Genomic DNA, 24,844 nt, shown 5'->3' with positions numbered 1-24,844 from the left:
TGTGTGTGTGTGTGTGTGTGTGTGTGTGTGTGTGTGTGTGTGTGTGTGTGTGTGTGTATTCTTTCTTTCTAAAGGTCCCTGAGAGCAGTCAAGGACACAATCCTTCTAAGAATAGTCTCTAACTACGTTTTGGCATAAACATTCATATACGTCGCTTCACCACAAGAGGGCGCTAAGAGCACATGACAATAAGAGCTCATGTCACTTTGACCTGATGCATAATGATAGTTCTGTTGATTGCAAGTTTCCTATTTTATGTGTGTGTGTGCTTGTGTGTGTGTGTGTTTCTTTTCTATAAGCAGTGTGTCTAAAAATCAAATAAACAGCAAGAAATCACCACCACCTACTCCGTGCCTGTTTGACCTCACTTACTTAAAGCACAGACTGTATTCATTTTTCAGTCTGGACTGGGAACAGCTAAAAGGCCCAGCTGCTTTCTCTGAGATTTTTTCTCCTTGAATCTCAGAAAAAGGTGGTTCAGTAACAAGCTAAATAAAAGAAACTCTTAGCTATGTTGGCTTTGTAACTTTCTATAACACAAGAAAATAGAGTTTTCCAGCAACAAAGACAAATGAAGTCAAAACTGTTTTTGTGCACTCACAGTGACTGCTTGCTATGTGATGTATTTCCAAAGCCTTTCTGTGAGGCCCTGTCTGAACCCATTCATATACATATAAAGCTGATATAAACTAATTGTATGGGAACACAAGAGGGCAGTACAATAAAGCACGCTGTGGAGTGAAGTCTCCGAGTGTGGCTGAAAGAAAGAAGCGAGCTCACTCAAAACAAGCCTGGGTGGTGAGATGAAGAGGGGAGGCAGGGCAGCAGTAAATGATGCTAGCCTTCTACACCTTGTCAGTTATTAGGAGAAGGCAGAGGAGAAATCTGACATTACTTTGTGAAGTCTACAGAGAAAATAATTGGCTAGAGCAGGCCAGCACACTGGCAGCTAAAGTACCTGGAAGGGATGTTTTAAAGTCCCACAGCTAAAGGGAGCCAGAAAGATAAAAAAAAAAAAAGAAGAAGAAGAAAAAAAGAAGACATATAAACTCAAAATCAAAAATTCAGCTCACACTACATCCACACTATGGATTTTTGTGTTCCAGCTTTATAAAGCAGGGCTGCAGTGTAAGATGAGTTAATATTTCACACGGGCACAAGTGAAAATAAACTGAAGACAAGAATGGAAAAGAGAGCTCTTTCTGAACCTCGAATCATGCTCTCTGATAATCAGCCCACAAACCACCAGCTTCCTTCTATATTTGGTTTTAAGTGGTAAATGCAATCATTTGTTTCTGAGCTCTTATGTATATATATATATATAAGTCTTATATATATATATAAGTCTGGGGTCATCAATTGAAATGTGTGAAGCCTCCAAAAATAGGTTTATGTGACAATCAATACACGTATGCATAAAATGTATCTTTTTTTTCTTTTCTTTTTTTTTTTACAAAAAAGCATTTTTTTATTCCCCGATTGCTCATGCCACAAAAACTTTTGGGGACCAGGACGATGACATTTGTAAATGTTATTACTGGTCACAAACTCTTACTTTGAAACTAACAATATAACATTTTTAATCTTTGTGGCATAAGACTTAACAAACAGTAACATAAACTGCATTACATAGTGTTATATAGGCTAGTTTTGGCTGAGCCACATCAAATATCTCTTCTTAGTATTGTATGTGGATTTTTCTGTGACATTAAAAAAGGATTCATACAAGAGAATACAGACTATTTGCCTTTACTTCACCTTGTTTTTAGAAGGTAAGCTGTTCAGGTTCTTGGCCTCTCATTGCATCAGGTGTTTATCATTGACTGTGCTGGTGGAAACACAACACCATATTGTCACCTGTTCACGAGGCTCGCGCCTTCGTTTGCCACTCACCGCCAGAGAGGAGCTCTTCTTTGTCTGACCCAGATGTTCCCATATGTGAGATTGTCCTCACTTGTCTTGCACCCATTGATAAAGGTCATACGAATCACCTGAACCTCTGGGATAGTGTCTGTTCTACGATATATTTTCTTTTTCAGTTTACCCCCTTTTTTCCAAGTAAAGGAAGAAAAGCGATTGGACAGTACCCAGCAGAAAACACTCTGTGTGTGTCCTGATTCGTGATTAACTGTGAGACAAGGCAAGTACACTTAAAAACAAGAGAATAAAATCCAGCCACTGGAGATGCAGCGTGGCCGCTCACTTCCTTCATTTGCCTATTATAGAGCAAGTGTGTAGAAACAAGCCGAGATTAAGCTCAGCATTAATTTGCCGTTTGTTTGGCCTCTCCCCCTAACACTTAATCACTGAACACTTTAAATTAGAACAACTGTCTTCCAGGGTAGGATAAAGCAAAGAAAAGAAGAGGAGGTGGTGAGTGGTGAAATGAAAACAATTATCAGAAGGTGTAAATAGCCAACATTTTATTTAACATTACAGAAAACACTTTGAAGCAGCACCCAGCAATAAACTAATTCCTGACATTAGTTCTTCTCCAGTTTATCAAAAGCAGATTTCTGTGGTGCTTTTCTCCCTCTGTTGGCAGCTTTAAGGTCTAGATGCAAAAGCGTTACTAAAATTGTAAAAAAAAAAACCAAAAAACCTGCAGGCTGCTACATCATTGGCGTTTAATGCAGTCGAGATTTGAATATCACGAAAGTGTCTGCGCTTTAATGCTCTGCGGCAAGACACAAGTAAGTTAGCATTCCTGCGACGTTCAGTCAGCATGCAGATAATTTTCACGAGCGTCACTGAATCATGAAGGACACTTAAGTCTGAGATGTGATCAAAATGCAGAAGCAGCGCCAAGCATTTGGACTTTGTTAAACTGTAGTGATGCAACAATGTCCATTTGTCTGCCCTCTGCTCCAAAGAGTCTCTGTTCTCTCCTGTTATGTGCGTGTCCCCGACATTTCGATCACACATCCTGACCCCTGTATGAAACGAGCAGGCCAGACATCAAGGACAGCTACAGTGAGAGCGGAAACAGTTAACAGGATGAAATGTTGCACAAAGTCAAAGCAAAAATACACATCTAGAGTGAAACTGGGGAAACAAATAGGGAAACAATAAAAAATGTTAAAAAAATAAAACATTTAAAACTCTAAATTGGGGACATTAGTGTGTACTGAAGTGCACCTTGGACAGCCTGGAAATAGACTGTTGCTGCCCATGAAGCACCAGGCACTCAGTTACATAACAGACTGGTACCTGGATGTATAGTGCCATCATGTGCTCTGCTAGATTCATTACAATCTTAAAAAGACATTCAAAGCAGGGCTTGTAAAAATGTTAGAAAAGTTGTTTGTTTTTGCACATGTAATTCTAAAAGTGTCAGTACACCCAGCTCAAGCCTGTCATTGAAATTAAAGCTGTAAAGCTGGTAATATATATATGCAAGGTTTGCAGCGCAGCAGCAGTATTCAGTTTTGTGTCTGTTCTACTTGTTTGTGCTATAAACTGGTGTTGGGCCTTTTCATTCGTCTTTCAATGGACTTGAATCAGAATGAGAGACAGGAGCGCTGAGCTATGAAGGAATAAATCCCAGGAACAGGAAACAAGAGCAGGGCTACTGTTAGGGATACCACCTGGAAAGGATGGATTCTGCCTCCTCACACTTCTGGTGCGAAGTGTGGTTGTCTTCTTTGTTTGGATGGACAGACTATCTGTGGTAAAAAATTGATCTGTGGCAGATGTCGTGTTATCTTCATCGGTCATTTCTGTAAGGAGACTTGTGTCTGTGGTTGAGGTTTGCTTTGTTGCAGAGACATGAAGAGAATCAGAGCTAACACTTGCAGACATGTGATCAATAGTTAGGTGTGTGCCTGTGGTTTTGTACTTCAGGGTGGCCATGCTGATGCTGGGTGTGGCTGTGAAAGTGTGGTGTTTTGTGTCCCATGTCTCTCTTGGGGCAACAGGAGTGTTCAGCGAGGTAGAAACAGACAGATACCACCAGCCGGTGACACTAGCTTTAGGGGTCATAGAGGTCAGATCCTTGGCGCTGGCAGCCAATGGGGGTAAGTTGTAGGAGGCATAATGCCACCCTCCCGTCCTGCCAGGGCGCACCCCTCCACAGACGGGCTGAGTGTGGCATGGGCAGCCCAGGACACGTGCGGGGGTACGCTGAGTCCAGGAGAGCAAGTAACTGATGTCGGCATAAAGGTGGCAAGCCCAAGGATTGTTTCCCAAAGCAATGACTTTGAGCGATGTCATTTTGTCCAAGACTCCAAGAGGCATTGCAGAGAAGCGGTTAGCATGCAGGTAGAAGTAAGTTAGTCTGGGGAGCCGATCTAAAGATCCGGGAAGTACTTTTACTAGCCAGTTGTGGGACAGGTCAAGAATCTCCAGGCGTACGGGTAGGTTGGTAGGCAAAGTCCAGAAGTGATTGTGGCTGAGGTTGAGCGTGCACAAACTGCTCAGCGTGTTGTTGATAAAGGTGGCTCTCTCCATTTTGTTGTTGGAGAGGTCAAGCAGCTGCAGGTTCCACTGGTAAACCGTGTCATTCTTGTCCAACAACTGAATGCGGTTGGAGGAGGCATAGATCCGCCAGAGGGAACGAGGTAGGTTTGCGGGCAGTCGGCTCAGCCGATTGTGAGACAAATCTAGAACGCGGAGATGGGTGTAAGCGGTAAGTTGGTCATCCAGGCTGTGGAAACGATTGTGGGACAGGTTAAGGGAGCGCAGGTTGTACTGTAAGTTGTTGGGCAGACTTCTTAGACCCCTCGAGGAGCAGTCTACCTCCCTGTGGCTGCGACTGCAGGAGCACACGGAGGGACACACAGCCAGAATTCGCAACCCAAGCCATAACACGAGCACGAGCTCCAGAAGAGAAAGCTTCCACCTACAAGAAAGACAGCAAACCAGTGTTATTTGTACACAGCATCATTTTCAGAAGGCACACTGAAAGCGAGGCCTGCAGGGTGTGAAAATAGTGAACAAAGGATACAAACATTTGCTGCCTGTAGGAGAAGCATTTCAAACTATACAGGCTGGTTCTTTCTCACTTTCTCTCCACAAACATACACACATCTCTCACACATGTGCACAGACAGGTAGCTTAATGTTTCCTGTGCATCACTACATTGTTTGCAGGTACACACATTAACGTCACATACCAAACTGACTCCCCCAATTATGCAGCCATGTCTTTAGAGATTCTGTAGCAGTATCCTTTATATGCAACATTAGGAAAGTGCTTAATTGTGTCCTTTTGTAGAACTGATAAGCGCTTGATCTGAACTCAAGGAGGATATTTCTAATCTATTGAAGAAAATCATCCATCACAAAAGGATGAGAAATCCCTGCTGTCATTTTCCCTGGCATCAGTTTGCGTGTTCAGTCATCAGCGCTTGTCAGTAAAGTCACTCCCATGCTCTCAGAGGAGGAGAACTATCTCAGTAGATGGGTTTTTATTAATGACTCCACAGAGAGCTCATGCATCAGCCGGTCCGAAGGCAGGCGAAGACACAGTCGCGAGCTGCTTGCTGTTGAAACTGCAGTATCTTTGAGCCGAGGGTGTGGCAGAACGTGTGAGTAAAAAGAGTGATTAAATTTGTTCAGAACTCACCTTCTCATTTTATCATTCCACTCACTTTTCTCTGCTCCTTCTCGCTGTCCAGCCCCCTCTTTCCCCTGTCCTTTTCTGCTTTTGATCCCAGGACCAGCTGGTGTTCTGCTGAAGGTGTTTTTTTTCACCCTTTTCCGCTCATAGAATTGACCTCTGCCTACTCGACCATTTTTTTTTTGTATCTTTTTTTCTCAGGCTGCCTTCACTTCTTTGCAGTTTGGTCCTTGGCTGCTCCTTGAAAAGCTGAGAGTTTACTACCGGCTCTTATGGATCTTTTGGGGTTGGCGTGATCACACACTGCAAGCTCTGGATTTACTCTGTGCAGTGGAAGTAAAAGGGGAGGGCTGGGGTGCTTGTGAGTGGGTAAGGTGGGGGTTGAGGGGGTGCATTAGGATGGAGGTAAGGAGAAATGTAGCGGATAATGAAGGGATCTCTGCATAAAAAGGACTACAAAGGAAACCACTTGGTCCCTTCCAAACCTGGCAGCTCTCAAGATTTCCCTCTGCATTTTAAAACGATAGCTGCTGCTGTGCTCGGATTTCAGCCCTGTTTGTATTTAAATAGGATCGACTGTTATCAGTTATCTCACATAATCTACACCCCCTCTTAAAGCCTCCTTTTGCAAATGTAATGATGTGCTTCAATTGGGTCTTATTTTCCTTGTAAATGTTGGAGGCTGCCACAAAAGAGCACCATGATTTATTGCAGAGCACTCTCCCTCTGCTGCAGCTTCCTACCTGTCATCAGCAATACAGGCAACTCTCCGTTCTGCACTGCATTGCTGTATTGCTACCACAAAATTAGACTTGTTCCAAAGAGACAGTTAATCAGTGTTTCAACTTTTCAAGTGCGACAAATTTGACAAAAATTATTTTTGCACAAAGACAGCTCACATTTCTGACTGCAGAACCCTGGCAGCAGTTAATCGAAATCTTCTTTTTTAAAACTATTGTCTCAGCTCAGTGGTCACCTTAACCGAAAACACATTTCAGCAAAGTGCTTGTTACTTCCTCCCCACCTTTTCTTTTCTGTACTTTCTTTTCTGGGTTTAGCAGCTTGCTGAGATGAGGTTAAGTTACATGTATCCTGTAACTGGCCCTTACAAGAAGCTTCACGATCACTCCACATCTGTCTACCACCACCCTTAGCGTGCTATAAAACTGCTTTCAGCTCGTGCAGTGTTGCCAAATACTGCAGCAGTAGCAGGAAAGAAAAAAAAAGAACACCCAATAACCCAAATTTGACTTTGTATACCTGCTGCACCATACAGGCAGTAAAGAGTTGCTGAAATTATTCACTCATTATTTCATCAATGTACATGCATCACCTAGAGCCATGCTTTTATTTCTCTCTTTTACTTTTTATCTCTTCTACTTTTGCATTCAGTGCCAGTGGTATAAATGCACTACCCAGCTCAGCAGAGAACAAACTATTCAGAACTGCTAAAGAAAGGTGCACATTCATCATGACGTCACCTGCAAGTGGATAAACAAAGTTCTGCACGTGACAGCGGAAACAACCCCGTATTGGTTTTTTGGAAAAGTTTTCTGCGTGTGTGTGTGTGTGTGTGTCTGTGCTTCTATGTATGTCTTTTGTCAGCTCTGGCTGAGGTGAAAGAGAGCATTCTTTTAGAGTTGAGTGGCACTGCCTGGAGGACGCACATTCTCTGCTTGCTAATCAAGCAAACCGCTTACACACAAACACACACACACACACATACACACACATACACACACACACGAATGCCAGCTCGTTACACAGCTGAAGGGCCAGTGATGACTCTGAATGATGGATCTCTGTTGTGCTGGTTGCGTGATTGTCAAATTAGAGTAAGAGAGGAAAAACACAAACACACAAGGTGAGCTGGGGGGAAAGAAACAAAAAGCTTATTCTAATGTTAAAATATTTTAATTTTCACACACAAGAATTGGAAGCAACATCACTCTGTTGTTTTCCCAGTAATAAAATGGTTGACAAGCTTAGAATACACACAGCTGGTTGATTATCAAATTGAAATCTGTCTGGAGAAAAAAATTACAGTTAAAGGATTTAAAGCCAAAGTGAAATAAGGGCAGCTATACACAAAACTCCACATCACATCCTTTGGCAAAGAAAACAAAATGTTCATATATTAAGCTTCTTATATAAGAAGAGTGATGTAGGCTGTATAAGAACACAAATAGATAGGAATCTTCTATTTCTTTTCTGCATCACCTTCCTCTTTGCCCTCAGAGGAGGCTGCTTCCACAGCTTGGCTGGGCTGGGCTTCGGTGGCCGCCTGTGGGTTGGGGGAGGGTGAATCTTCAGCTGCAGTTACAGGTGTAGCTGAAGCCTCCTCGCTGTTGGCTGCATCTCCCACCGCCTTCTCCTCTGGTGTTTTCTCATCCTCCTTTACCTTCTCACCGTCTTCCTTGATGGTGCCGTTATTTGTCTCCCCTTGTGCTGGAGTTACCTCATCCATTAACATGGTGGTCTCTTTGGCTGCTCTCTCAGAGTCAGGCTTACTTTTGGCCTTATTCTCAGTCCCCATCCAGTACTCGTTGTTGCTGACAGGTTCGCCATCGGTTCTCAGACGTCTCTTCAACTTGCACACCTTGCACAGCAGTATCAGTGTCAATATCATAAAAAGAACGCAGTTTAATAACAGTACGCCAGACAGTATGTACAGATCACGGCATTCAGCTTTGAATTTTTGAAAAACACTATGGGTGGTTGTTGGTGTCTTCACAGTGGTGGTGGTGGTGGTGGTGGTGGTGATGCTGGTAGTGGAGGCAGAGCTGATGGCAGGCTGAGATACACTTTCAGCCTTGCTTCTGGAACCAGGGGAGGTTGCTGTTGATGAATGAAGCGTGGATTGATCGCCATTAGATACAAGGGTGGTTTGAGTCATTGTGTTAGCATCACTTTGCCCTGGGATAAACAGCAATACACCCAGGATGAGCAGGCCGTTCATGTTTGTATCTGTGAAGACATGGCAAAGCAACATGGTTTAAAATCCATCTATTGCAGTAATGTCAGAACAGGAACAGGAAAGAGACTAGTACAATTACAAGGGACTTGTGCTGTCCTTTGCATTTTCTAATATTCTATACATAGACTCCAGAACATTTTAGATGTAATTATTACAGTTTTTATTCCTCTACTACATCCTAGTGTATATGACAACTCCTGTTTTAAAAACTAATCACAGGGCATTGTTGTTTCTCAAGCTGTTCAGGACCATATAGAATAATTTGTCCCATCTTCAGCAGCTTTATTGGCTTTATTGCATTTCGTTGCCCTGTACCTGTGCATGTGCAATGACAATAAAGTTGAATTCTATTCTATTCTATTCTTTATGGCTCTTTATGTAAATGTTGATGCTAACTATTTCAGAGTACTTCTCCTTTAGCTGTCAGCTGCGGTATCATAGTTTCTGTAATTTCTCAGTGTGTTTGATTTCCAAAAATACCCCCCCCCCCAAAAAAAACAAACAAAAAACAAACAAATAAAAAACAAAAAAATAAATTAAAGGTACAAAAGCACACTAATAATAATGATTATTACTAATAATTACCTCTTGGTTTTTTTGCATTTAATAGAAGTCAGTGACAGTGTCATTGTGAGTCTACTGGAGATTTCTTTTTAAATTCCAAAGTGTGGGTCCCAATCAGTTGCATAGAGTATTAGTGAGCTGTATTAAAATGGAAGGGATCGTTGTTGTATACTTTTGTCAGGCGCCCTGACCATCCCAGCCTTACCCCAACACCTATAATGAGTTCTGTAGTGATCTATGTAAATACAGCTTTCATAAATCAACTACAAATTCATAGTTTTGAACTTCATTAAACTCAAACTTCATCACTTCATCCTTACATCTGTGGAGTTGGACAATTTTTTTTAAAAAGTGTGCATAATCCTGTTTAATATACACAATCGTATTTATACTGGTGGTACGCACCATTAACACTGACTAACACTTCAAGATGAAAACTAACACTTTAGATTTGATTTAATCAAATACGACATCCCATTCTGTTTTGTTATAAAAACTAAAGCTGAAAAAATCACTTTTTTGAAAACTGTTCATTAGGTAATGAGTACATTTTTTAACTATAGGGTTGGATACTCTTAGGTACTCAAAAAGAGTATGTGAATTTGTGAATCTTTGGAAAATTATTAATTACACGTTTCCATATTTAATTTTTTTTTTCTCTGTATTTCAGTGTCAATTTATATTTGCGAAAACACAATTTTCCTTTTATGCTCCCAACATTAAACGGCTATCAAACCCTCAAACAGTCCATATATGTGTCCAAGGTCCACGTAGGTGGGAAGCTTGCTGCCATGCAACCTACCAAGAGCTTCTTCTAACTGAGATCTGCACTCGATTTATAATCAAGCTGCGCATTTAAAGATAAAGTTTGCGACTTACATTGATGATGATCTTGATATAGTTCCAAGAAGACTACAGCTCTGTGTGAATACTATAATCACGTATTCAGTATGCTGCAGGTGAAGAGATGTGAATGATGTGGAAAGCTGCTGGGAGATTTGACAGTAATCTAAATCAACGGCACACTTGTCTTTCTGACTCATTCTTACTTCTCCATTTAGGCTATATTAAGAAAAGGAAGTGGTTTTAGTGCTCTGTTCTGTGATGCTGTTGATCACGCAGACATCTGTTGGGTGGCATACTATAAAAAGAGGGAGGCGTAAATAATCAGTAAAACCCATTGTTGTCCTACCTAGGACTGCATAATCATCAATACAATTTGCAAAGCAGCGACACCAGTCGAGCTGCAAACTGTGCTATTTTTTACACAATTATTTTGAGCAATTCTATTGTTCTTAAAGGCCTTTCACAGAAACTGACGTGCCAGAGATTCATTTTTTTTTTTAAACCTAAAGCAATAATAATCATGCCTATATCTGTCGTCTTCAATTTCACCTACATATTTTTGTCTGAGCTCTCTCCGACCGCTCACAGAGCACTTTTAATTATAGGCATTGGTAAATGTCATACAACAAACAGCATACAACCTTTCTGACACTTGGTTACCACACACCACATGCAGCGGAAAAGGACAACAGAACAAGCACTTATAGATGACATAAAACATTTATGAAAAACATTATTCCGCATCAGTTCACCAACAGCAAAAAAGAAAAAAAAGGGGAAGAAAAAGAAATTTGCATTAAAAATCGAGTTATTTTATCAACTTCCCCTTTTATTTTCCTCTCTTACTGTATGCTGAGTTACCCATGTGATTTCTGGCTATTTAGGCAGTCTGCACCTGCACTCATAACTTTCAGCTTTAGAGGGGAATGTTTAATTTAGTAAGATGTTGCAGATAAACTGGATGTTTTCTGCAGGCGGTGAAGTAGAGACAGAAAAGTTTGGACCCCCTGCTGCTTAACCTGCTGTGCTGCAGACAATTTAATTATCACGAGCATGAAAACAACACCAGACAGTAAAAACTGGTAATAAAAAAAATGACAAAAGCAAAATTAAAGGTATTAAAGGCAACATCACAACCTGTCATGCTGTTATAATCTACCATCTATAGTCCTTTATTTGCTTGGTCCTCAGACTGGCGGTGGCCAAATATTCTGACAAAGAGTATTAATTCTCTTTGAGCCCTAAAAGCTGACTTAATCTAATAAACATGAGAAGGATGATAAGGCTAAATATGTATGAGGGGAACTGAGAACAAAAGGAAAGAGGATGACTTCATCTCAAAACCCCCTCACCTTTCACTGAATGACGGAAAGTCCCCATTTGTTAGTAAGATCATGATGTGTTTGTTGTAGATGTTTTGCGTGCGTCCAGCTGCCCCACTTTCTTTCCCCTTTTTTTCCCTCTTTCAGTACCTTCACTTCTATAAATAACCAGCTTGCTGGCTGTGTTGGTGGACAGCTTCATTAAGGAGAGTCCCAAGGTCATCAATTGATGGTTGACAGTTGTAGTGGTGCACTCAGCAAATGTTAGAATGACCACGAGAAAGCTCTCTCACTATCTCTGTTGTGTTCTCACCTTGCCCTCTGTTTCAAAACCAAATTGTGGCTATGTGTGTGTGAAGGCTTTTTGTGTGATTTCTGGGTTTGATTTGAACATGCCTGGCATAACACATACCACTGGTTGCACATGTAATGCTGGTACATTTTCAGCTTGCTAATCTGGTAACAAAATCAAACAAATGACTAATTGTCATTCTGTAGCTGACCTTGCAGTAATGGAAACAGTTTTCCCTCACTAAACGCTGGTCATGTGACCCAGTACCAGTTGGAGTCAAAGAGCTTTTTAGCTGCAGTAGAATATACAAGGTCCTCTCTTTGCCATTGATGCCAGTATACAGAAATCAATTCACCATTCTTCTTTTTTCTTCAGATAAAACATTTCAAAGACCAAACGCAAGCACAAGCGCTCATTATCAAGGCACCTTCCGAGGCTTCGTAAACTTGACTGAAGGTCACAGAAAAGCTTCCTAACCAAAATAGGGAAAATGGAATTGCTTCCTTTTATTTATATACCTCCAGCTACAACCATTCAAGCTCTTGTGTTTACTGACTCATAGTGAGCCTTTCGATTATTGTCACTGTTTCAGAGTGAGACCAAATGCAAAACCTGGCCACCCTCTCTCATCTGCTACCAAGGTATGAAATTGAAAACTAATAAATGAGTGTTTGCAGAATATTATGATCACACAGTGAAGTTAACCTTTGAGCTTATGTGCTCATTAATGTCACTGCCCCACATTTTTTAAACCTATTAGACATTTGTATGAAATGAATTCTCAACTCGTAGGCAAAATTTTGTCTTTTTGAGGTTAAAAGTAGCACCATCTTTGGTAAATTCTAAGCAGTTTATTCTTGACATGTCAAATTTGTACAAACTGAGGAAGTTAGCTTAAAATTTAAGACACACCGTTTACATGTTTCCCATCAAGTTACTACATATTTGACAAAAGTTAATGTAAAATGTGCAAAACCATTAAAAAAGAAGCAGTGCCTCATCATGTCTTTACCATAAAAGGAAAGATGGCAAACACTTTCTTTTGGGTCGTTATGCCACCTAGAGGAAAAATGGGATTGTGCTCAGCCTGCTCTTGGCTTGCATCTATAATGTTCACCTATAATAACCATGGAAGTTTATTTTTGATTAGATAATATCTATAATTTATTATAGGTTTGGATTTGTTTTCTCTGTTTTGGACATTAATTTTATGACTGCCACTCGACGCTCTCCTAGCTAACTCAGAGAAATTAAAACACAAAAAAGAAAACTGGAACAGTAATGTTGTCTCAAACAAAGAATGGAAAAAATATTTCAATATTTCTTTAAAAAATAAACTGGTCCAGACAGGAAAACGGGGACAGAGAGAGGGGAAGACATGCAGCAACAAAGAGTCGTGGGTAGCACTCGAACTCAAGCCTACTGCTCTCCGGCCACCAGGCATATGTTTGCCTGCTCACTCACTGAGCTAAACCAGCTTCCCAAAGTGTTTATGGAGTGTTGTAATAAAGGAGAGATGTTCAAAAGTATACACATAAAATATGCATAAAAGTCCAAGTATGCATACATTTTTAAACTACAGCAGTTCAAAGTTATCAGCATTTTATTAGTTTGTATTTGTACTATATCCAAATTATTTTTTATTTGCATTTTTATACTGAAACCCAAATAATTTAGATACTAAGACTGTACTTTATAATGCTTGCAGCTTGTGTTAAAAGAATTCAAACATTGACATAAATAAATCACATTTAAAATTGAAACTTGCTTTGATTTAGCATATTCATGTAATTTAAACTGGAGGAGGGAAGAACAAGAAGAAGAAGAACAAGAAGAAGAAGAACAAGAAGAAGAAGAACAAGAAGAACAAGAACAAGAAGAACAAGAACAAGAAGAACAAGAAGAACAAGAACAAGAACAAGAAGAACAAGAAGAAGAACAAGAAGAAGAAGAAGAAGAACAAGAAGAAGAAGAACAAGAAGAAGAAGAACAAGAAGAAGAAGAACAAGAAGAAGAAGAACAAGAAGAAGAAGAACAAGAAGAAGAAGAAGAAGAAGAACAAGAAGAACAAGAAGAAGAACAAGAACAAGAAGAACAAGAACAAGAAGAACAAGAAGAACAAGAACAAGAAGAACAAGAAGAACAAGAACAAGAAGAACAAGAAGTCCTCTAGATCATATGTTTTATCTTTCTACAGTTTTCTATCTCTTCCACATTTCTACTGAAAGTAGCATGTTTGTTGGTGCCAGATGGGCTGATCTGAGTATTTCAGAACCTGCTGATCTACTGGGAATTTCCCCACACAACAGTCTCCAGGGTTTACAGAGAATGGGCCAATGAAGAGAAAATATCCGGCAAGCTGCAGTTCTCTGGCCAAAAATGTGCAGTGGTGTTTCTACAGTCTGTTGGGGCCAAAGATAAAAATTCAGTGGTGGTCCTTCCAACCAGCACTGATCACCACGTTACAAAAAAAATCTGACATCACAAAAACAAATGAACAAACAGAAACATGGCGACTTAATGCACAGCTAGCCAAGTTAATGCCAAATGTCAAACAAAAGAATGAATTTCATGGTAGCAGAAGTTACGTTATTCAGGCTTCTTTCTCCCACATTTAAGGTTAAACTAGCAGTGTTTAGTAATTTAATATTATATTTAATCCACTCACCCCAGTCTTGCTTTCCCCCCTCCTTATTGTCGTTGCTGTGATTCCAAATCTGCCAGCCCTCTGGGACCAAGCAATTGGCTGCCTAGCTTTCTGAATATGTGATTAACAACATGAACGCATCCATCTCACCTTGTATCAACTGTTCATGATGCTGGTGATGGTGTAACGATGTGGGGAATGTTTTCCTGGCACTCTCTGGTTTCCATGTGAGCATGATTTAAACACCACAGCCTTCCTGAGTATTGTTCCTGAGTATGTCCATCCCTTAATGAGCACTATGTCACAAAGCTTAAATCATTTCAAACTAGTTTCTTAAACAAAGTGATTTCATTTTGACCAGATGGCCTCCACATTCATCAGACGTCAGTGCAACAGCGCACCTTTGGTCAGTTGATGCCATCGTGTTGATATGATGCATAGTGTCCAGTTATTTTGAATACCTGTGCTGGAAAACACATTTTACCAACTTACCATCAGCTGCAAAATAACCGTATCAGCTGTATTTACATGACAAGCCTCACTTTATTGTTTTCCATGGATGAAAACACAAACTGCGTGTACAGAATGGCAATCACATGCAATACAAAAATATGAATTTTTACAACAACATAAAAAAAAAGAAAACAAAAACACGGATTGGCCAATACTTAAAAAACAAAACAAAACAAAACATTGTACAGCTTTTGTACAGCATTCTGTACATGAAAAAAATATAAATATATATACACATCTGTAATAGCCAGAGCAGTACCAGTTCAAAAATGTTGTCATGTGTTTTACATATAAAATGTTTGTAGAAATATTAGAAGAATTGTCTTAATTTGCTGTACATTAAATAATGTATATACAGTACATTACATACCATTGGATTTGCAACACAACATTTACTGTAGTCTTTCACAAATACCACCCCCCCCCCCAAAAAAAAAAAAAAAAAAAAAAATCAAACAGAACAAAAACAACCCTACATGTTCCAACACAGTACACTCACTCAGTCAACACACAACCACAAGCACACCAACTGAAGCCAGCAATCACAAACAGTATACACAAGCACGCACAAGAGGTACTGTTTAAGGAAGGTATAGGACACTTTTTGCACCAGATTCCTGATTTCTCCTTCCCTCTTTTCTTTCTTTCTTTTTTTTGTTGCACAGAAAATGCGATCACTCAGCTCCTCGAAGCAACTTCCTTTTAAGGTGCACTTCACACTTCAGCAGATGAGCATTGCTAAGAAAAAGTCTGCAGAAAGAAATAGACTGTAGTTTTCTATTTTCGTGTAGATAGTCTTTGTTTTCTGTTTGCATTTTTTGTCTTCCACTTCAGCTCGTTTAGCATACGCAAGTCTTTATCAGTGCCCCCTTTTGGATCGCATCAAATAAACAGTGAATTCACCAGACCAAAAATGACAAATAAGCTAACACACTGTCCAAGGGAAAAATAAACACTGCAAAAGAAACCATACGCAAAACAAAAGAAGCAAAAAAAGAAGAGTCTATGATTTTTTTTTTCCATTTTGACAAAGTGCATATTGCATTTATACTTCTCAGGACATGCCATCCTACAATCCTTAAAAAAATAAAAATAATAATAATAAAAAAAAAACTGAGAAGGAGGAGGCAGGTGGTTTAAGATCATCACTCAAGCAGCATGTCAAAGTTGTGTCAAACACCCTCCACCACCACCACCCAGGGAGTGAAGAGATAAATGAAGCAGGGTGTTTGGTATTAAGGTCCATTTTTTGTCCAGCAGTGTGTATTTGCGTGCGTGCGTGTTTGTGTTTTAGATAGAAAGAGAGCCATGTGGTCAGGACCACCCCAGGCAAGAACAACCACATCACAGCAGCACAGAGAAGTTGAGCAGGGCCGAGGATAGGGCAGCCATCAGCAGGCACAGACCACAGCACACCAGTCAGTCTCAGCACAGACACCACAAGCCAGTTAGTCAGAAGCCTCAGAGTCTCGACTGACATTACAGGAGAAGACCAGAAGGAAGTCAAAGAGCTATTTTTTTTTGTTTTGTTTTTAGAGGAATGAAGGGATTTAGGGTGATGGGCGACAACGGTTGTCCGTCACACCTCAGTCCAACGATCCTCTCTTCCGAACAAGGAAATAACATGGAAGATCGGACTGTGGATTAGTGGAAGTGGCGCCTGTTTCAGACAGAGGCAATGCTTTGATCAATCCTGTAAGAGTTAAGGATTCAGGAGCATGCAAGGCAGACCCAGGCTTTGTTTTGCATTGCTTTTGTTTCAGAGTGACGGCTACAACCTAGATTAGACAAGAGAAAAAGAAAAAGACAAAAAAGCAAAAGAAAACAGACATTAGACGGTTAGTGAAAAGTTAACAGGCTTACATTGGAGAATGCAAGATATCGCACGCACTGATTAGTTAGAGGACATCCATGAGATTTAAAAGGTTTAAAGCATGTTTAATGTGATTTAGAAGTCATTTGAAAGTCAGCTGTGCAAAGCTACCATTTAAGAAACAAGAGTGAAGCCCAGTGACTGCTGGCAGCAGTATTGAAGCAAATGTAAGAAAAGTATGTGAAAAGGCAAACCATACAGTATTGTGCAAAAGTCTTCACCCACATAAGCAAAATGTGGGTAAAAGTACAGTTTTTAAATTTAACCCTAACCCTTGTGCGTGTTTTTTATTTTGACAGCGAATGCACACCTGAGGACCACTTATGTGCAGCCCTGGTTATTTAGCTCGCCATATTGCAGCCACAGAAATTATTTTGTCCATGAAACCATAAAGCTGCACTTTCTTTTTGTCTTATAGTCTCATTTGTCATAACTTCTCCGTTTTGTGGTAAGCTTTTCTTTGGCTGTCACTTCTTCACCCTGACCTGTCTTATTTGGCTCAGCAGAACTGAAATATATATCCTGCTGCTTTTACACACGCACTCACATAAGCTCAGCGATTCTCTGCGCGATCAACCTCTCACATGTTTAAGCTTGCTGCGGAGATTTCACTTGTCATGTTTGCATAGTAAGCTAACGATTAATAAGACGATGTCAGAGGAATTGGTGCGCAAATTATCATCACTCACCAATCAGTGCTGTCGCTCTCTATACACAGTTCGCACGATTGCAAAGTGAAAGCAAAAAACAAGCGCAAATTCAAACGCGATTTCAATATGTCACATATTGACAGTGGCTCACCGATGCCAATGACATAATTACCCAGCTACATTTCTGAAAGAATGCAAAAGCATTGACATATATTTTTCGTACAATAGCCCGACGGGCAGGGCAGAGAGAGATTTTGGTAGCCCGACTGGAAAAATCGCTAGCCCCAGGACGTCGGGCTAGCAATTTTGCGAGCCCTGTATCTGATTGAGGAATCACTCATCTTTGGAAAAGAGAGTTTATTACAGAGAAATGGCTCTTTCCAAAATAAAAGCTATACTATCCGCTTCTTCTGGGCTATATTCTCAGCAGCATAAGGAGAATCATGTGCTAACAGCTGTCTAAATGACTCGGCTAAAGTTAGTAGCATGCTTGTTGTTTTTGTCTTTGCACTAGGATGATGTCGGCGTAAATGTGCAGTCATATTCGTTGTGTTCCCACTAGTGCTTTCAGGTTAATCTCGTTGAAATGACCTTAACGCCACAACACGGCAAATCTCCGTTAACGAGCTACCGCCGATCGCCCCGTGCATGGGGCTAGACGGCCAACACGTTAACGAGCTAACTGCGCTAACACACTAGTTCCCACCCATGTAATTGAGCATTGCATGGCACATCCAACATACTGTTTTACTTTAGTCCATGACTCGCTTACCTTCAGGGTCATACGTCACATGAAAACCAAAATAATTCCAAACGCCAGATCTGAATGAGGGTGGGGGAGGTCCATGTTGCAAGGAGAGCTTAACTTCTGTCTTGCTAGCTTGCCCTGCGCTCTTCCTTCTGACTATGCTGTCTGTGTTGAGCGCTCAGTGGATCTGCGCTCGACAGTGCAGCCTAGGCGGAGTAGTCGAACGCAGATTCAGAGAAATGGCTCTTTCCAAAATAAAAGCTATACTATACGCTTCTTCTGGGCTATATTCTCAGCAGCATATTAAACATATCAGGTCCCCATAAGGAGAATCATGTGCTAACGGCTGTCTAAATGACTCGGGTAAAGTTTGTAGCATGCGTGCTTGTTGTTTTTGTCTGCTTCCACTTGTCTTTGCACTAGGATGATGTCGGCGTAAATGTGCAGTCATATTCGTTGTGTTCCCACTAGTGCTGTCAGCGTTAATCTCGTTGAAATGACGTTAACGCCACAACACGGCAAATCTCCGTTAACGAGCTACTGCGGATCGCCCCGTGCGTGCGGCTGGATAGCGTCAACACGTTAACAAGCTAACTGCGCTAACGCACTAGTTCCCTCTAATGTAATTGAGCATTGCGTGGCACATCCGACATAGTGTTTTACTTTTGTCCATGACGCGCTTACCTTCAGGGTTATACTTCACATGAAGACCAAAATAGTTCCAAACGCCAGATCTGAATTAGGGTGGGGGAGGTTCAATTTGCCATGTTGCAACTAGCTTTGCTTCTGTCTCGCTAGCTTGCCCTGCGCTCAGTGGATCTGTGCTCGACAGTGCAGCCTAGGCAGAGTAGTCGAACGCAGAACCACTGAGCGCTCAACACAGACAGCATCGTCAGAAGAAAAGTTGATAAAATAAATTAAAAATTTTGTATTGTTCGATACACATGCATACCGAACCGAAAGCACTGTATTGAATAGTTCAATATCGATACGAGTATCGTTGCACCCCTAATATATATATATATATGAAAACAGGGCGTTGTTGGAAAGCTACTACGCAAGTAACCCTGGCGGAAGGGGTTACATGAATAGGATGAGGGACCTATGGATTCTTCGATACCCAACATCCACAATGACGGCGAAACAACTAGTAGCTCAGTGTTCCAACATTCGAAAGAAGGGACTGCTCACAGCTAGAGATTGACGAGGTACAACATAAATGCTACGGCAAGGAGGAGTCAGGACGCCAGGTCAGGGGGGAGATATCATCACCCCTACCCGAGATTGGGTACATAGCCCCAAGTGCGATAGGAGAAGGATCGTTGAGTGCGAGAGGAACTGACCTGAAAAATAGGATCGTGGCCAAGCTTGAAACCTGGACCTCCCGTAGCCGGTTACCAAGATTACGTGAAGTACCCTCAGAAGGTCTCCTAGATGATGTTAATGCAGCACTACGGACGATACCTTACAGCCACGATTACCGACACTAACAAGCTGATCTACAATACGGCAGCAGTGATCAGTGAGATGCTTGGCTACAAGTTGAACAGCCACAAGGGGCAGTACCCTCCATGGAGAAGGAGGCTAGAGGCTAAGATCAAGGCAGCACGGAGGGAGGTTAGCCAACTAACGGAGTTGCAGAAAGGCGCGATGAGGAAGGTGCCTAAGAAGTACAGGAAGCTGTCCATACCTGAGGCCTTGGAAACTGCCAAGCAACAGCTCACAGCCTTGGCCAGCCGCTTGAGGAGGTACACCAGAGAGATAGAAGGCAAGAGAATAAACCAGCTGTTCTCCACGGAACCAGCCAAGGTGTACTCTCAGTGGCAGGGGAACAATATGAGAACAGCACCACCAAGGCTGGAGGCAGAACAATACTGGAAGAGCATATGGGAGAAGGACGCAACCTACAACGGCAATGCTCAGTGGCTAGTGGATCTGAGGGCAGACCACAGCGACCTCCCCAAACAGGGTCCATTAACCATCACAGTGGCAGATATCCAAGAAAGGGTCTCCAGTATGAAGAGTTGGACAGCACCAGGCCCTGACATGGTTCACGCCTACTGGCTGAAGAAGCTGACTGCACTCCACGAGAGCCTGGCAGCACAAATGAACCAGCTGCTAGTTCACGAGAGACACCTGGAATGGCTAAGCGAAGGCCGGACGGTCCTGATCCTAAAGGACCCCCAGAAGGGACCGATCCCCACCAACTACCGACCAATAACCTGCCTCAGCACCACGTGGAAGCTCCTGTCAGGCATCATAGCGGCTAAGATGAACAGGCACATGGGTCAACACATGAGCGGGGCACAGAAAGGGATGGGCAAGAATACCAGAGGCGCAAAACACCAGCTACTGGCAGACCAAGCAGTCAGCCGAGACTGCAGGACCAGACTGACCAACCTGTGCGCTGCCTGGATTGATTACAAGAAGGCCTATGACTCAATGCCCCACACCTGGATCCTGGAATGCCTAGAACTATATAAGATCAACAGGACCCTGAGAGCCTTCATCAGGGGATGTGGCGGACAACACTGGAGGCCAACCTCAAGCCCATAGCACAAGTCACCATCAAGTGCGGGATCTACCAAGGAGATGCTCTGTCCCCACTGCTGTTCTGCATAGGCCTGAACCCCTTGCAGAGGGTCAGGCAAGTCCTGAGGAGTCAGCTGAACGGTAAGAACAAGATCCGGGCCATCAACACGTACGCCCTGCCCGTGATCAGGTACCCTGCTGGGGTAATAGGCTGGCCAAAGTGAGGAGATAGAAGCCACTGACATCAAGACAAGAAAGCTCCTTACCATGCATGGAGGGTTTCACCCCAAGTCCAGCACCCTGAGGCTGTACGCTAAGCGGAAGGAAGGGGGCCGGGGACTGGTGAGTGTCAGCACCACAGTCCAGGATGAGACAAGGAACATCCACGAATACATCACGAAGATGGCCCCAACTGACAGCTGTGCTCAGTGAATACCTCAGGCAGCAGAAACCCAAGAAAGTGGAGGAAGGCGAGGAACCATCATGGAAGGACAGGCCCCTGCACGGTATGTACCACCGGCAGATAGAGAAGGTGGCTGATATCCAGAAATCCTACCAGTGGCTGGACAAAGCTGGACTGAAAGACAGCACGGAAGCACTAATCATGGCAGCACAGGAACAAGCACTAAGCACAAGATCCATTGAGGCTGGGGTCTATCACACCAGGCAAGACCCCAGGTGCAGGCTGTGTAAAGATGCCCCAGAGACAATCCAGCACATAACAGCAGGGTGCAAGATGCTAGCAGGCAAGGCATACATGGAACGCCATAACCAAGTGGCCGGCATAGTGTACAGGAACATCTGTGCCGAGTATAACCTGGAAGTCCCGAGGTCAAAATGGGAGATGCCCCCAAGGGTGGTGGAGAATGACCGAGCTAAGATCCTGTGGGACTTCCAGATACAGACGGACAAAATGGTGGTGGCTAACCAACCGGACATAGTGGTGGTAGACAAACATGAGAAGACGGCCGTAGTGATCGATGTAGCGGTTCCGAATGACAGCAACATCAGGAAGAAGGAACACGGGCTCAGAGAAGAGCTCGAGAAGATGTGGAGGGTGAAGGTGACGGTGGTCCCAGTGGTAATCGGAGCACTAGGTGCAGTGACTCCCAAGCTAGGCGAGTGGCTCTGGAATATTTGGTATAACTATTCCTGAAGTAGTCTTCAGGCTTCATGAAGGACATTTGGAGCACTTCTTTGGATGCTGGCTGCTTTTTGTTCTGTATTCTATCAAGGTGATCACACACTGCTTCAATAATGACTTAATATTATTATAATGACCACTTATTCTTTTGTCCTCTACTTGCCTAGTTACTCAAAATTTTTAATGGACACACTGCACACCATGCTGAGATATGTAAAGTTTTTAGTGACGGTCTTGGGAATCACCTTGTTGGTGCAAAAATACAATTTTATGTCTGTCAAACTCAAACTCTCATCTGTATTTTTTTTGCTTTCTTTCATTCTTCAACTAAAGAAATGGTAAGAGATTTTAGATTTTTGCAACAGGCTGCTAAGCAAAGTGCCTAAAGCCACATTTTAAAATTGGTTCCTTACTTTCTTCTGAAAATGATCAGTTTCATACACAGGACTAATGAGTGAAAATTAAAGGAAACCTCTGAAAGACCTTCAAAAAGCCAGGAAAACTATTATGACTCCTTGAAAGCAAAATATAAAGAAGTGAGGAGTGGCTGAACACTTCTGGACAATACTGCATAAAATATAGGAAACAGTGGAGACGTGAGGCTATAACAAAGTTAATGCTAGTGCCAGGAAAAGAGGCATATGTGGTTGCATGAAGCAGTTAAGGTGGTCTATGTAAGAATGAAAAGACTAAAGCAAAGAGTCGATTAGATGTTTTACATCCAAATATCTACATGCATTCAGCTGAGTTTTAATTTGATATCTATGCATTACCTAGTTACACTCTAGCTATAGTCTGTTGGTCACAAATGTAACAAAGTTCTGTATGACAGACTTATTTTTGCCAAAAATGTCTCATTTCAACAAACAGTGCTGTGCAAGGAATTCAAGTTCAGAAGTCATGTTTCCAGCTATAAATTACAAAATTCACATTTCATCTGAGCCCAGTACTAAGGCTGAACCCAGCTCTGATCTGATATTCTACTCTCAATAAACAAATAAGAAAAAGGAAAGAAAGTTTTTTGTGTTCACAGGTCCAGTGTCTTCACACCATCCTTCATTTCTGGGATACCTACTCTGCAGACTTCCAGAAATGTCCAGGGTGGGACAGTCTGCGGTTGAGTTTGGGTAGCTTCTCCAGCATGTCAGCCAGCTGCGTAAAGGTCGGCCTTTCTCTCAAGTCGTACGCCCAGCAGGCAGAAAGGATTTCCTGAAACAAGAAACCACTTCGTTTCAATGTGACTGGCAAACCATTGACCCGCACTCACCACACTGTGAACTACAATCGATTGACCTAAAAACTGCTGCAACATCTTGATATCGTTGCATCAGCATGGGTATTTTCCTCTCTTACACAAGCAGAACAAACATCTACATTTTTGAATGACTGACACACTCATGGTCCAACTCACAGTGACCTCCTTTCCCAGGCTGATTTCTGCCAAAATCTTCTTTATGCCCTCTCCGCTCCCCACCTGCCAGATGGTAGCTTCCACAGGCTGGTTAGTGATTGGCCAGTCCCTAGCTTGAAGCTCATACCAAATTGTGCTTGAAGTGGGGAAAAGGAAGAGCATTTTTTTTGAAATTCAAATGGTGGACTTCCTTTTTAGTCAGTGAAAGTTATGACAGAACTCAACCAGATGTGCATGAAGAACTTACCCAAAGGCGTACACATCTGCTGCGGTGGAAAAAGGAAGGCGGTCCTCATTGTTACCTGGGCTCATTCTGCGCACAATCTCTGGTGCGAGATAACAAATCCAGCCATGTGGAAGTTTGAGTTTATTTTCACGCCTGGAAAAACAAACAAACAAAAAAGCAGTTTTCAGTAACACTTTAAATGGAGGGGAAAAGATGTATTAAGAGGACAAAATGCATTCACTAAATAAAGTCCCTTACTCCTGTTAGCTACTAATGAACCATACACAAAAGGAGGCAAAAAATTAGTAAGATGTGCGCTCAAAATGTGCTTCAGAAATCAAGAGTGTCCAGAAAATGATTGGGGTGTGGGGCGGTGGACACGTTTCTTACCTTCCCTCCTGAACAACTCCAGAGATCCCAAACAGGCCAAAGTCTGCGATCACAACCTTATTGGTGTCATGAAAAACGTTCTTTGACTTCAAGTCTTTGTGAACAATGCCTTTGGCATGCAGATAGCCCATTCCCTGTCCAGGCCAACGGTGTTCAGACAAAGGAAAACACAGTAATAGAAAATTATATCTTTGACTACACAGTTCTGCTATGTTTTAGTACGTAACATGATTTTTCCCCCCTAAGATGTCACGTTTCTCACAAATTAACACACAAAAAAAGAAACAAATACCTTTACAATCTCCTGAGCAATTTGTCTTGTCTTGTTAATATCCAGAGTGTTTTTAGTGTCTCGAACTACTGAGTAGAGTGTCCTCCCTTTACAAAAACTGCAGGAGTTAGAGGAAAATCATTCGATTAAAGCAAACACATGCATCCGGTTTAGAATCGTTTTTGAGGTAACCTGTGATATTTTTGTTCTCACCTGGTGATAATGGCCAGGTGGGGTGGAGCCATGCAGGCTCCCATAAAGAGAACCACATTCTCATGCCTGGTCTGTCTGTAGTTCATCACCTCCTTTTTAAAGAGCTTCAGGTGGTCCTGATTGTTCCCATCGATCTCAAGAAGCCGGATGGCCACCTCGCCGTGCCACCGGCCCTTGTGCACTTTTCCCCAGCGGCCCTGGATAAACAAAACACAAACTGTCAGATTTTTTATTTTTTTCGAGTATGCAACACACTAGGAATTCGTTGGGTAGATTCCTCACCTTTCCTATGAGCTCCCCAAGGTCCAGCTGCTCAAAGGGGATGTCCCACTCTTGCAGGTAAACGCTGGTCTGACTGGCCTTGCGGGAGATGGGGCCCTTCCACTGGTTTCCCCGAGAGTTGGGCAGATCATCCAGCTCGTCGCACTCGCCGTCGGAGCCCATGTGCATCCTGATCTCCCCTCTGTCGTCCTCATCTTCTCCTCCATCCACATTGTCCTCATCATCCTCCTCATCGTCCTCCTCCTCCTCCCCTTCGTGATCTTCATCTTCGACCTCGACCTCCTCATCCCCTTCCTGCAATAGTGTGGCGATGGTTTTTGTAAAAGTTGATTTAAAAAAAAAAATCTACCAAATATAAATTTAAAACTGCCGATGAACATTTT

The 24,844-nt window shown here is 42.2% G+C and overlaps 2 protein-coding genes across 8 annotated transcripts in view; both read right to left on the bottom strand.

Annotated features, from left to right (window-relative positions):
• Nucleotides 1-2,340: 2,340 nt before the first annotated feature.
• On the bottom strand, nucleotides 2,341-10,226 carry LOC102301833 (oligodendrocyte-myelin glycoprotein). The gene is made up of 3 exons (XM_005928516.3): nucleotides 9,981-10,226; nucleotides 5,567-8,527; nucleotides 2,341-4,840 (listed from the first exon to the last, which is right to left on the bottom strand). Exons 2-3 carry the CDS (start codon nucleotides 5,572-5,574, stop codon nucleotides 3,487-3,489), a joined length of 1,362 nt encoding a protein of 453 aa, XP_005928578.1. The 5' UTR covers nucleotides 5,575-8,527; nucleotides 9,981-10,226; the 3' UTR covers nucleotides 2,341-3,486.
• A 4,505-nt stretch (nucleotides 10,227-14,731) lies between these two features.
• The window catches only part of ksr1a (kinase suppressor of ras 1a), a 30,499-nt gene continuing 20,386 nt past the window's right edge, over nucleotides 14,732-24,844 (bottom strand). For all 7 annotated transcript variants that reach the window (XM_014335560.2, XM_014335561.2, XM_014335562.2 and 4 more), the window contains 8 exons: nucleotides 24,462-24,755; nucleotides 24,180-24,376; nucleotides 23,988-24,084; nucleotides 23,696-23,829; nucleotides 23,327-23,458; nucleotides 23,080-23,215; nucleotides 22,744-22,877; nucleotides 14,732-16,499 (listed from right to left, as the gene is read on the bottom strand). In XM_014335560.2, coding sequence (XP_014191046.1) covers nucleotides 16,493-16,499; nucleotides 22,744-22,877; nucleotides 23,080-23,215; nucleotides 23,327-23,458; nucleotides 23,696-23,829; nucleotides 23,988-24,084; nucleotides 24,180-24,376; nucleotides 24,462-24,755 — 1,131 coding nt within the window. In that variant the 3' untranslated portion in view covers nucleotides 14,732-16,492. The remainder of the gene's footprint in view (nucleotides 16,500-22,743; nucleotides 22,878-23,079; nucleotides 23,216-23,326; nucleotides 23,459-23,695; nucleotides 23,830-23,987; nucleotides 24,085-24,179; nucleotides 24,377-24,461; nucleotides 24,756-24,844) is intronic.

The sequence above is a fragment of the Haplochromis burtoni genome, unplaced genomic scaffold (assembly GCF_018398535.1).
Source record: "Haplochromis burtoni strain Fernald_Lab_line unplaced genomic scaffold, NCSU_Asbu1 Contig_115, whole genome shotgun sequence".
NCBI classification, from domain to species: Eukaryota; Metazoa; Chordata; class Actinopteri; order Cichliformes; family Cichlidae; genus Haplochromis; species Haplochromis burtoni.
This window is presented reverse-complemented; position numbering and strand designations above follow the sequence as displayed.